The sequence below is a fragment of the Balaenoptera acutorostrata genome, chromosome 2, assembly GCF_949987535.1.
Source record: "Balaenoptera acutorostrata chromosome 2, mBalAcu1.1, whole genome shotgun sequence".
In the NCBI taxonomy this organism is placed as follows: Eukaryota; Metazoa; Chordata; class Mammalia; order Artiodactyla; family Balaenopteridae; genus Balaenoptera; species Balaenoptera acutorostrata.
Window position 1 is genome coordinate 55,810,124 of NC_080065.1, and position 12,741 is coordinate 55,822,864.

The 12,741-nt window shown below is 36.8% G+C and overlaps 1 protein-coding gene across 13 annotated transcripts in view; it reads left to right on the forward strand.

The window, feature by feature from the left end:
• ERBIN (erbb2 interacting protein) overlaps positions 1–12,741 on the forward strand; it is a 117,126-nt gene that overhangs the window by 47,470 nt on the left and 56,915 nt on the right. For all 13 annotated transcript variants that reach the window (XM_007176005.3, XM_007176007.3, XM_007176008.3 and 10 more), the window contains one exon: positions 847–964. In XM_007176005.3, coding sequence (XP_007176067.1) covers positions 847–964 — 118 coding nt within the window. The remainder of the gene's footprint in view (positions 1–846; positions 965–12,741) is intronic.

Sequence of the window (12,741 nt, forward strand, 5' to 3'; positions counted from 1 at the left end):
CAAAATTAAGAGGAAGGTCTAGAGATTTCCCAAATATATACCCTGTCCCCACACATGGATGGCCTCCACCCTTATCAGCATCCCCCACCAGAGTGGTACCAGAGTGGTTAAACCACCAGAGTAGTTAAAACTGATGAACCTATGTTGAAAAATCATAATCACCCAAAGTTCATGGTTTACATTATGATTTGCTCTTGGTGTTGTGCATTTTGTGGGTTTGGACAAATATATAACGACACGTATTCATCATTATGCTGTCAAACAGTATTTTCAGTGCCCTAAAAATCCTCTATGCTCTGTACAGTTTTTTGGTGTGGGGCTTAGAAGTAGCCCATTTACTTACTGCTTTTGGTTAAATATATTTTGGTCACATTTCATTATTGTGATTTTAGCATAACAGTATATTTGCTCCCTTATTTATTTTGTTCTCCCAAATCAGAATTCTATATTTTAAGTCATTTAAAATCAGTTGTACATATTTGAATTTAATTTATATAAACTTTCATTTTGGAATAAGGATGCTTGGAATACAAGATCCAAAGTTTACCATATTTAACAGCCACTTATTTTTTATGACCTTAGCAGAAAATACACCATATACTTGTTTTCACTAAGTGCATTTCACCCAGGGCAGAAGTGTGAGGATATAAATCATTCTGAGTAGTCCAATTGTGTTCAGATCCATAATAGCATAAAATAATAAGAGATCTTCCCTGGTATTTGTGTAGGTATAACTCATTCAGTTTTAATGACAGTAATAATATTTGTTTGTGTAAAGGTTAATCAATGAAATATTTAAGGAAACTTAAGGAATAATCAAAATCCTTCTCTACCTTGTTTCAACAGCAACTTTTTAACTGTCAGTCTCTACACAAACTGAGTTTGCCAGATAATGATTTAACAACATTACCAGCATCTATTGCAAATCTCATTAATCTCAGGGAACTGGATGTCAGCAAGAATGGTAAGATTTTTTTCCCCCTAACTTTTTGTACTTGGGAACATGTTATATTATTAAAATTTCTATTGTGTTTTAGCAAATAAAAAGATAGAATTAAAAAGTCAGATTGTAATGTACTATCATAATTAGCTTTCATATATATATAAATGATCTATGAGACCTTAAAGGCAGAGAGTAAGTATAAACAATTTTAAATGACTGTTTAATTAAAATGCTGTGGGTAAATGCATGTACATATTTATATATCCTTATATCTATTTTTTTTGTATATATTTATAGCCCTGTTTGTGATGGTGAGAAACTAGTAACAACTAACTGTGATGTCCGTTGCTGATTACATAATTTGATGCATCCATAAGAGTGGAATGTAATGTAGCTCCATCAATACTGACATAAAATATTCACAGTGTAGTGGTAAAGGTTAAAAAAAAAAGTTGTGCAACATAAACGAATTGAACATCAACAAATATTTATTGAGAGACCACTCTGTGCCAAATACTTTATTAGGAGTTGGATTACAATTAATGATGAAAAGTAAAAGGACATGGTCACTGTTCTCCTGGGGCACACAGTCGTGGTTTTGTTTGTTTAGTTTGATAAACGTTGAAGAAAGTATGGAAGATATATTCCAAAATGTTAAGTGCTTACCTTGGAGGGAGAGAGAAGTAGACACTTGAAAATTTTAGAATGAGCATATATTCCAATATATTGGAATAAGCATTTCCCAAGAACAAGGAAATCCTTTTACATAACCACAATATCATTATCACGCTCAAGAAATTTGACACCACATTTTCCCTGTTGCCTAATAATGCCCTTTTTAGCTATATGCTCACCCTACCCCCACCTTCAAGTTAAAGATCACATATAGCATTCAGTTGTGTCTGTTTGATCTTTCAAAACCAGGAACAGTTTGCCCATGTTTTTGTGATATTGTCATTTTTATAGAGTTCGGGTCAGTTGGTTTTTAATTTGTGTGAGTTTTCTTATGATTTTATTTTAGGTTCAATAAATTTCCTCAGCTTGAAACTTCTCTTTAAGGGCAGTTTGAAATTTGTTTCCATTCCTTGTGCTTAATAGAGTGGCAAGTATTGCTTGATAAATTCCAAAGTAAATGAACTTGATCCATTACATTGTGCTCTGCATATGCTGACAGTTAAGTAGTGTTATAGAACTTCGGACTGTTGTGACTTTAGAAGTCATCAAGTGTAACCTTCCACTCCAAAGGGGTATCTTTTCTACTTTTTGGTCTTTTATTTTTTATTTTTTTTTTTATTTTTTTTTTTATTTTTTTAAAGGATTTTCTTATTTATTTATTTATTTATTTATTTATTTTTGGCTGTGTTGGGTCTTCGGTTCGTGCGAGGGCTTTCTCCAGTTGCGGCAAGCGGGGGCCACTCTTCATCGCGGTGCGGGGACCGCTCTTCATCGCGGTGCGCGGGCCTTTCTCTATCGCGGCCCCTCCCGTCACGGGGCACAGGCTCCAGACGCGCAGGCTCAGCAATTGTGGCTCACGGGCCCAGCTGCTCCGTGGCATGTGGGATCTTCCCAGACCAGGGCTCGAACCCGTGTCCCCTGCATTAGCAGGCAGATTCTCAACCACTGCGCCACCAGGGAAGCCCCTTTTTTGGTCTTTTAAAATGAGAGATGTTAAGGTGTAAGGAAAGAGACCTGAAATAATCTGGGTGTTATTGATAAAACTCTATGCGCCTGGGAAAGGCTAGTAACCCATGTAACTAGTCTTCATGATATGAAACTATTACTTGGCTCAATAATAAACACGCTTACATATATCCTCCTGAAAATGCACTAACTCCAGACTTATTACTCTAAATTGAGAATGGTGCAATTATGGCCCTGCAGCATTATTAAATAAATATCTTAGACTTTCATGCAACTTCTTGAAGAATAATGTGTTTGAGTTAAGACAACCTATTGAACTGTAGTGTTTCTCTTTTTTTTCACTCTAGTTTCAGCAGTTCCTTCTTGCTTATATTGAAAACCTGCTTTGTACAATTGTGTCAGCTTGTGTTTTTGAGGAGTTGGAGGTAATTTCTATGTGACCAAAAGATTTAGGATAAGCACTTGAATATTCTGCCCTGAAAGAGAATGGCTTTAGTAATTGTTGCCAACAAAACCTTACAATTTATTTTCATTAAAAATTAAGTTGATTTATCTATTCCTTTCTTCTCTTTCTATGTGATCTCATCTGTTTTTTAAATGGCAGAATCAGTCCCTTGCCTTTTACTTGTTTCCTTGGCTTTTTTTTCTCTTTTTGGTCTTAAACTGATGTCTAAATGCAACCGCATTTCATTGATGGTGAAAAAAGCTAGTGAGGAGAGACAAGAAACTATGATAATGTCGGAACCATTACCTTGACTGATAAAAATTCTGGTATTCCTAATTCCTAATCTGATAGTCATCATTACAACTGATGTAATTAACCTACTTTACTTTTAGAGAGTTGAGATTATTTTAATTAACTTGTAATATGTAACCCTAAAGTGTATGTTTATACAAGTCTATGTTATTTATTTATTTATTGGCTGTGCCTTGTGGCTTGTGGGGTCTTAGTTCCCCGACCAGAGATTCAACCCGGGCCACGGCAGTGAAAGCCTAGAATTCTAACCTCTAGGCCACCAGGGAACTCCAGCTACGTTACTGAAAACAAGAAAATAGCATGCATATTATAGTTGATGTGGTTGGTTATGAGAAATTTGAGTTTTGCTAGTTGCGTATTTGATTAAGTAACAACTTGCTTAAAAGAGAGGATAGCACGCTAAATGAAAGTAGCGTTTATCAGATTTTGGAAGTATTAAAATTACATTTAGTATTAAGATGACCACTATGTTAGAGATAGATGGGAGTTTCATCTTATATTCTGAATGAGAAAATTGAATTACCCCTAAATTTTTTTCTATATTACAACATCTCATCATGTTAAATCTTGCATAAGATGCTTTAATCTTGTATCCAAGCTCTACTATTTTTTCCTTTCAGGTGTTTTTATCAGTTCAATCTAATAATATTCTAGTATATCTTAATATACCAGATGCTGCTTTCATATTTATTATCTACGTGCCCTGCTTGGAAGGAGGCAGGAAACATTGTGGCATACTTTATTAGTGTTTCAGCAAGCTGTATTTATTTAAAAGCACTTGTTTTAGGATTTTTACTTTCACATTTTCTTAGTTTCTGATCTTTCACATATTTCTTCCAGTGTTTTTCAACTGGCCAAGTAACATGGTTTAGTGATTAAAACATTTATTTAGGAAAAAGAAGAATTGTACTCTAATCATTGCTTCTCTGTTTATTTGCCCTGTTGTTATATTGGGGAATTAATCTCATTCTCGGTTAGACTATACATAATATTATCAATATTACCACGTCCCGTCTTGCCTCATGAGACTGCTGACCAAATTGTGGACTAGTCTATGTATAGGATGTATATAAATTTAAGGTATTAATATTTGTATTCATTTTGTATGGAATTCTTTTTTTATCATTTATATTCTACGATAAAACTAGAGTGTTAGTTTATGAGTCTTAATTTGCTCTTTCCTTTCATGTCTAAAGTTTTGATTTGTTGTTAGATTTTTTTTAAATTTTATTTATTTATTTGTTTGTTTATTTATTTATTTATTTATTTATTTATTTATGGCTGTGTTGGGTCTTCGTTTCTGTGCGAGGGCTTTCTCTAGTTGTGGCAAGTGGGGGCCACTCCTCATCGCGGTGCGCAGGCCTCTCACTATCAAGGCCTCTCTTGTTGCGGAGCACGGGCTCCAGACGTGCAGGCTCAGTAATTGTGGCTCACGGGCCTAGTTGCTCCGCGGCATGTGGGATCTTCCCAGACCAGGGCTCGAACCTGTGTCCTCTGCATTGGCAGGCAGATTCTCAACCACTGAGCCACCAGGGAAGCCCTGTTGTTAGACTTTTAAAGAAATGAAAAGCTCACCAAGCTGCTATTGCAAGCGATTGCAGATAGCAACTGGTGTTAGAGAAATTATCATCCGTTGTGTTCAAATGGCCTCTCTTCTTGAGAAGACCAATAGGGATGATGATTAAAACAATTTGCGAAAGGGGTTGATAGAGAAAGCTGATGGAGAGGAGAGAGAAAAGAAATGAAGACTATCTAGTTGTTAATTCTCTCTATATAAGCACACTGATTAAAAGCTAGGAGTTGTAAGGCAAAGAAACCAGAAAGAGTGGCTCAGATCTTTCTGTCTGATATGGGAATGCTAGAGAGGTTAATTAGGCCTTTTTAAAAAAAATCGAGTCCAAAAGTCCAGAAAGAATGGGTTGAAAGTTTGTGGGTCAGAACAGAAAGCAGTTCCTTGAATCTGAGAAAATCTGATGATTGGGGACAAAATGTTGGAAAAGCCTCTTCACTTTAAGTTCAAAGAAGTTATATTGATTACAAGGGAAATTATAGATTGCTGGGGAAGTCACTATTTTTCTGTGTTTTAAAATTTCTAAAATTGCTAATTTGCTTAATAGTTAATGTTTAAGTTCAGCTGTTTTAATAAATCAGCTTATTTAAGATAATGAAAGAAGAAAAACCATGTGTTAAACTGACCTGGAAGTTAAAAAATGTAGGCTGGTGATCACTGGTCACTGCTAAGTGTGTTGTTAATGTAGACTATAAGTGGGGTGTGCAGTCACTGTGCCTTGCCATAGGCCTTACCATTCACTGTGTTATAACTGATCCAAACCATACACCTGTTATCCCCTAGCCAATATAATCATCTGAGTTTGCAATTTCTCCTTTAGCCTGTTTTGACTGGAACTCAGTGTTACATTCTATAGTATTTAATTACCTTAGCCTTTAAAATACAGAAACAGTAAGGAGCCACTATTAACTTATATTGTACATTTAGGGCATTGGAGGAGTGTTGATGCCCTCCAAACAGAGATCACCAGGATTACATGTGATTGAGCCATGGGGATGGAAGGGGAGTCTCAGGGGGTGCTAAAAGACTTATAGGATTTGGGCTTGTACTTGGTGATTGGAAGAAGGTTTAAGAATATGAGGGTTTGCTATGGATGGAATGCTGTCAAGAAGTAGGAGTAATTCTGTGATTGAGAATATTAATAAATCTCATCTATAGGGAGGGCAGATTAGAGCAAGACTAAAACTATAATCAGTAAAAAAGCAGCTGTCACTCATTAAGATAAGGGGTGGCTTGGACAAGGTTCATATTTTATCTTTGTCAAGACATGATTACAAATTTGCTTTTGTCTTGATCTGTCATGGTTAAGGAATGGCCTCGTCTAATATTGGTATTCAGTGAAATTGCTTAGTTCAACAGGAAAATACTAAGACCTCCCTTTGAATGCAGCTTGTTCATAGTAAGACAAGGACTAGCTGATAGTACAAGGCCAGTTCCTAGATTTCAGGAGGTATTTTCTCTTTCTTCGCAGTAAAGGAAGAACTCTTCTGTAACCAAAATAGATTAATATGAGAAGGATAGCCATGTTTTATAGTATCTTCATTTTAATGAGTTTTAGCAAGAGTCAAATTCTTATAAAAAGAGTATATGACAAAGAAGGAACACTACTGAAGTTAAGGGAGAATGAAAAAGGAACAGGTAGCTGAAATTGTTAAAAAATTAAGTAACTCATGATAAAATTCAGGTTCTGCATACTTTATGTACGAGGATAAAAAGAGTTCTCTTTGGAGACAGGCTAACAAGCATTGAGGGTAGGCCTCATTGAGAAAGTGGCTTGAGCAAGGACTTGAGGAAGTGAGGAAGTTAGCCATGTAGATTTCTAAGGTAAGAATGTACCAGAAAGAAGAAACAGCCAGTGTAAAGTTTATAAGGTGTGAGTATCCATAGCATGTATGAGAAACAGAAGGCTATGGTAGCTAAAATATAGTGAGCAAGATGGGAGAGTGATAGGAATAGAGGTCAGAAAGGTAGGGATTTGGAGCAGCAGATAATGTAGAGCCTGGTAGGCATTTGTATGTACTTTGACATTTACTCTCAGTGAAATGGAATCATTTGGAAGAGTTTGAGTCAGGTCATTCAGAGCATGAAATGACTTGCATTTTAAAGGTTTACTCTGGTTATGTGTAGAAACAGTATGGTACAAGGGTGAAAAGTAACCAGTTTAGGTGCTATTTCAGCCGCCTCTAGTGATAGTGGTGGAAGTAGTGAGATGTAGACAGACTCTAGATACATTTGAAGGTTGAGTGAACAAGATTTCATGATGGTTTGGATGTGGGATGTGAGATAAGAGTCAAGAATGATCTCAGTGGTATTGTTCTATGCATGTGGAAGGATAGAGTGCTGCCAGCTGAGATGGGGACATCTCTGGGACTTGTAATTTTTAGTGGAAAAAAATCAGGAGCTCATTTTTGGACATGTTACATTTAAGATATCCAGATGTTCTTAGGGGTTTGGAGTTCAGTCGAAAGGGAAATGTGCTAGCTATACATATTTGATAATTGCCAGCATGTAGATGGTATATATAGCCTGAGATTAGATACAGTCAACAAGGGCATGAATATGAAAGAGGACTAAAGAACGAGCCCTGGTGGCAACCCAACATTAAGAGATCTGGAGGAAAGAGAGAAAGGTACAAAAGATACTGAGAAGGAACACTACTGAGGAAGGAAGGAAGCCAATAGAATGAAAATATTTGGGGGCTTCCCTGGTGGCGCAGTGGTTGAGAATCTGCCTGCCAATGCAGGGGACACGGGTTCGGGCCCTGGTCCGGGAAGATCCCACATGCCGCGGAGCAGCTGGGCCCGTGAGCCACAACTACTGAGCCTGCGTGTCTGGAGCCTGTGCTCCGCAACGGGAGAGGCCACGATAGTGAGAGGCCCGCGCACCGCGATGAAGAGTGGCCCCCACTTGCCGCAACTAGAGAAAGCCCTCACACAGAAACGAAGACCCAACACAGCCATAAATAAATAAATAAATAAATAAATAAAATTAAAAAAAAAAAAACATTTAAAAAAAAAAAAAAGAAAATATTTGGGTTTTTTTGCTACATTTTAGCTTTCAAGAAAAGGAACTATGTCTCAGTATCTACAGTCCATAGCATGGGTACATATTTGCTGAATAATATAGAGAATAAGTAATTTCAGTTCGAGACATGTTTTATTTAAGGTACCTGACCAGTACCTAAAGGGCATTTGAAAATTCTTATTTGGAGTTAAGGAGAGAGGAGGGACCGGAGATACAGATTTGGAACCTGAACATATATATGGTAAGAATTGAAATCACAGTGAATAATACATTGCTAGCAATTTGTAAAAGCAGGAAACCAGTGAGCACTTCAAAACTACTTGCTTAGGAAAAAAGTACTACCATGTATCTGAAATTAGAGTTACTATTTCATAGATATTTATTGGTTAATTTTTATAAACCACATGCTATGAAATATAGTACTTTAAAATTTGAAAAATATGAAGTATATGTATTTGTGGACGATGATATAAACATTACTGTCCATTAAAATTAATTAATTTATTTATTTATTTATTTTTGGCTGCGTTGGGTCTTTGTTGCTGCGCGCAGGCTTTTCTCTAGTTGCGGCAAGCGGGGGCTACTCTTCGTTACAGTGCGCGGGCTTCTCATTGCGGTGGCTTCTCTTGTTGCGGAGCATGGACTCTAGGCACACGGGCTTCAGTAGTTGTGGCACACGGGCTCAGTAGTTGTGGCTCGCGGGCTCTAGAGCGCAGGCTCAGTAGTTGTGGTGCACAGGCTTAGTTGTTCCGCGGCATGTGGGATCTTCCCGCATCAGGGCTTGAACCCGTGTGCCTTGCATTGGCAGGCAGATTCTTAACCACTGCACCACCAGGGAGGTCCCCATTAAAAATTTAAATTGCAGAAGTCTAACATAGAACTCTTTTTAAAAAAATAATAATAATAATTTTATTTATTTATTTATTTTTGGCTGTGTTGGGTCTTCGTTGCTGCACGTGGGTTTTTCTCTGGTTGCGGCGAGCGGGGGCTACTCTTTGTTGCGGTGCCCAGGCTTCTCATTGCGGTGGCTTCTCTTGTTGTGGAACACGGGCTCCAGGCACGCAGGCTTCAGTAGTTGTAGCATGTGGGCTCAGTAGTTGTGGCTCGCAGGCTCTAGAGCTCAGGCTCAGTAGTTGTGGTGCACAGGCTTAGTTGCTCCGCGGCATGTGGGATCTTCCCAGACAAGGGCTCGAACCCGTGTCCCCTGCATTGGCAGGCGGATTCTTAACCACTGTGCCGCCAGGGAAGTCCTAGAACTCTTAAAATTATCTTTCTCCATATGAAATTTTAGGTCAGTAGAACGTACTGTAGTCTTTGGTCTTTTTCTCCTTAGATAGACTTTATCATGTACTAAAAATATTACAGCTTTTGGAATAATGTCATTTACATAGACTATTTCAAGATACATTATAGACTTTAATAAAAACCAATGAAATGATATGTAAAGCTGAGTATGAAAATGAAGTCAGGCTCTAATGAGGACAGTGTAGAATGTCCTCCTCCCACCTTCCCTCTAGATGTGGAATTTTTTTTTTAAGTATATGATAAGAATTATTATTATTATTTTATAAATTTATTTATTTTATTTCTTTATTTTTGGCTGTGTTTGGTCTTCGTTGCTATGCGAGGGCTTTCTCTAGTTGTGGCGAGCGGTGCTCCTCTTCGTTGTGGTACGCGGGCCTCTCATTGTGGTGGCCCCTCTTGTTGCGCAGCACGGGCTTCAGGCGTGCAGCCTTTGGCAGTTGTGGCGTGTGAGCTCAGTAGTTTTGGCACACAGGCTTAGTTGCTCCGCAGCATGTGGGATCTTCCCGGACCAGGGCTTGAACCCGTGTCCCCTGCATTGGCAGACAGATTCTTAACCACTGCGCCACCAGGGAAGCCCCTATGATAAGAATTATTCACCACAACCAAGTGGGACTCATTCTGGGCATTCAATTTTGATATTTGAAAATAAATCAGTGTTATTCAACACATCAATAGACATATAATGAACTTGGTAATTCCATTCCTTGGTGTTTACTCAAGAGAAATGAAATACATGTCATTTGAAATTAAATATAGTGATTTTTTTTTTTAAAAGTTCATTGCAACTTTTTCATAATTATTGAAACCTCCTTCCTTTTTTTGCCCTATTCTTCAGTGTCTACCACATCTGCCATGGGAGCCCTGCTGCTACCAGATATTCCTTAGGGCCTGCCACCTAGGAGAGTTATTTTAATGTATCCTCAGTAGAATTATCACTTGAGGCAAATTATTTGTTAGTTGAAGAACTGATAAGAATTTAACTCCTAAATTTATAGGATTCAGTAACACTAAATATTTTGTATGTAAATAAATGAGAGAAAAGAAAGAAGAAAAATTAGTGTAAAAAATATGGATGTTATTATTAGTGGCTAAGTCAAACTTAACGAGTTGTTGTACAAAAGTACAGTATACTAAGTAGTTACATGTGTTTAGAATAGAGAATTGAGTCAGCCTAAATAAGACCTATTAGCAGTAATATAAGAAGCATACAGATACTATTAAGTAATTCATTGTATAAATGCCCTAAAATATATATTTGAAGTGTTAAATGTGCAGGTAAAGGGATGCTTTGTAGATCAATAGTTCCATTTTGGGGACTTGTAATAGGGTTGTCAAGTTTTTATTTCAGCATTAAGAAAATTCCTATCCCTCATTCCCTCCAAAAAGCAACATCTCTCATATCCCTATTACCATAATTTTATTTAAAACTGACTTTTCACTCAAAAGAAAATGAATGCTATAAAGCCACTAAAGTTTAAAACTTACATGAAATGAAAAATTTCCAAAATCAACTCAAGAAGAAATAGAAAACTGAAAATACTAAATCAAATTAGTGGTCAGAAAAACTGTTAGACCTAATTTTAGGGAAAAGCTGGACCAAACCTTCATGGAATGGGATAATCCTTAATTTATAAAACCTATTCTAGAGATTAGAAAGGGAGGAAAGTACTTGACTCAGTTTATAAGGGTAATAAAACTTTAATAACAGAAATAGATAAAGACTGTTTAAATTAAAATGTTGGAAATTCTCTGCTGGGATGACAGGAGTGGCTCTGCTGTAGATCTCATTCTCTGTCAGGCTAGCCCAGGCATCCCAGGCATGTCCTCATAGGACAGGTAGGGGAACCTGAGATCTAGTGGAAATTAGGCAGGGCTTTTTTAAACCCTTGATTTCATCAATTGTGTTAACATTTTAGTGGCCAAACCAAAACACATGGCTGAACCCAGAATCAGGATTAGGGAAATTATACTTCGCATTTTGTTGGGAGGAGCTGGTACATCACATTCAGAGAGTGGTAATAGGGAGTAGTGAGCGGTCATTAATGTAATCCATCTATCACACATTTCTAGAAATAAACTTAACAGAAAATGTGCAGTATGATCTAAACAGGAAGACATAAAACTACGGAATAGATCAGTAGAAGAGGGTAACAGAAAAGACTGTCCAGAAACATAACCATAGACTATGACACACAAAAATTCCTCTACAAATGGAATATGACACACAGAAATGCCTCTACAAATCAGTGAAATAAGGAAAACAAATATTTCATAAGTGTTGGCACAGTGTTTTTATATGGGAAATAGTAAAAACAAAGAGAGCCTTACTTCACAGCATATACTAAAATAAATTGCAGATAGATTAAGTAATATGAAAAACAAAAATTACAATTATTAGAAAATGTAGAAAAATATTTTTAAACTTCGGAGTAGAAAAGATGTCTTATTCAAATATTAAAAGCATAGCAGTAAAGGAATGAAATTTCTACATGACAAAATATAAAGTAAAAATTCATGACAGGCTATGAGAAAACATTTGATATACTAGTATTTCTAAAGAATGCTTACAATCACTAATTAAAAGAATCCAATAAAAAATGTGCAGTGAACAGAGAATTCACAGAAGAAATAAAAATGATCACTAGGAAGCAATGCAAGCGTCCATCAGCAAATGGATAGAGAAGACATGTTTTATACATATGTATGTGTGTGTGCACGATGAAATATTAATCAGCCGTAAAAAGGAATGACATTCTGACATTTGCAGCAATGTGGATGGAGCTAGAGTTTTTTTTTTGCTGTGACATGTGGCATGCAGGATCTTAGCTCAATCTGAGTTCTCCTACCAGGGATCAAACCCATGCCCCCTGCAGTGGAAGCGCAGTCTTAACCACTGGACCACCAGGGAAGTCCCCTTTTTAAAAGATTTTTTAAGTTCAAGTATAGTTGATTTACAGTGTTGTGTTAGTTTCAGTTGTACAGGAAAGTGATTCAGTTATACGTATACATTTGTGTGCGTGTTTATATGTAAGAGTGTGTGTGTGTGTGTATATATATATATATTCTTTTTCAGATTTTTTCCCTTGTAGCTTATTATAAAAAATCTATTTCTGTTTTGTATATAAGTTCATTTGTATCTTTTTTCTTTTTCTTTAAGATTCCACATATAAGCGATATGATATTTGTCTTTTTCTATCTGTCTTCATTTAGTATGATAATCTCTAGGTCCATCCATGTTGCTGCAAATGGCCTTATTTCATTCTTTTTTATGACTGAGTAATATTCTATTGTATATATGTACCACATTTTTATCCATTCCTCTGTCGATGGACATTTAGGTTGCTTCCATGTCTTGGCTATTGTAAATAGTGCTGCAGTGAACATTGGGGTGCATGTATCCTTTTGAATTATAGTTTTCTCTGGATATATGCCCAGGAGTGGGATTGCAGGATCATATGGTAGCTCTATTTTTAGTTTTTTAAGGAACCTCTGTGCTGCTCT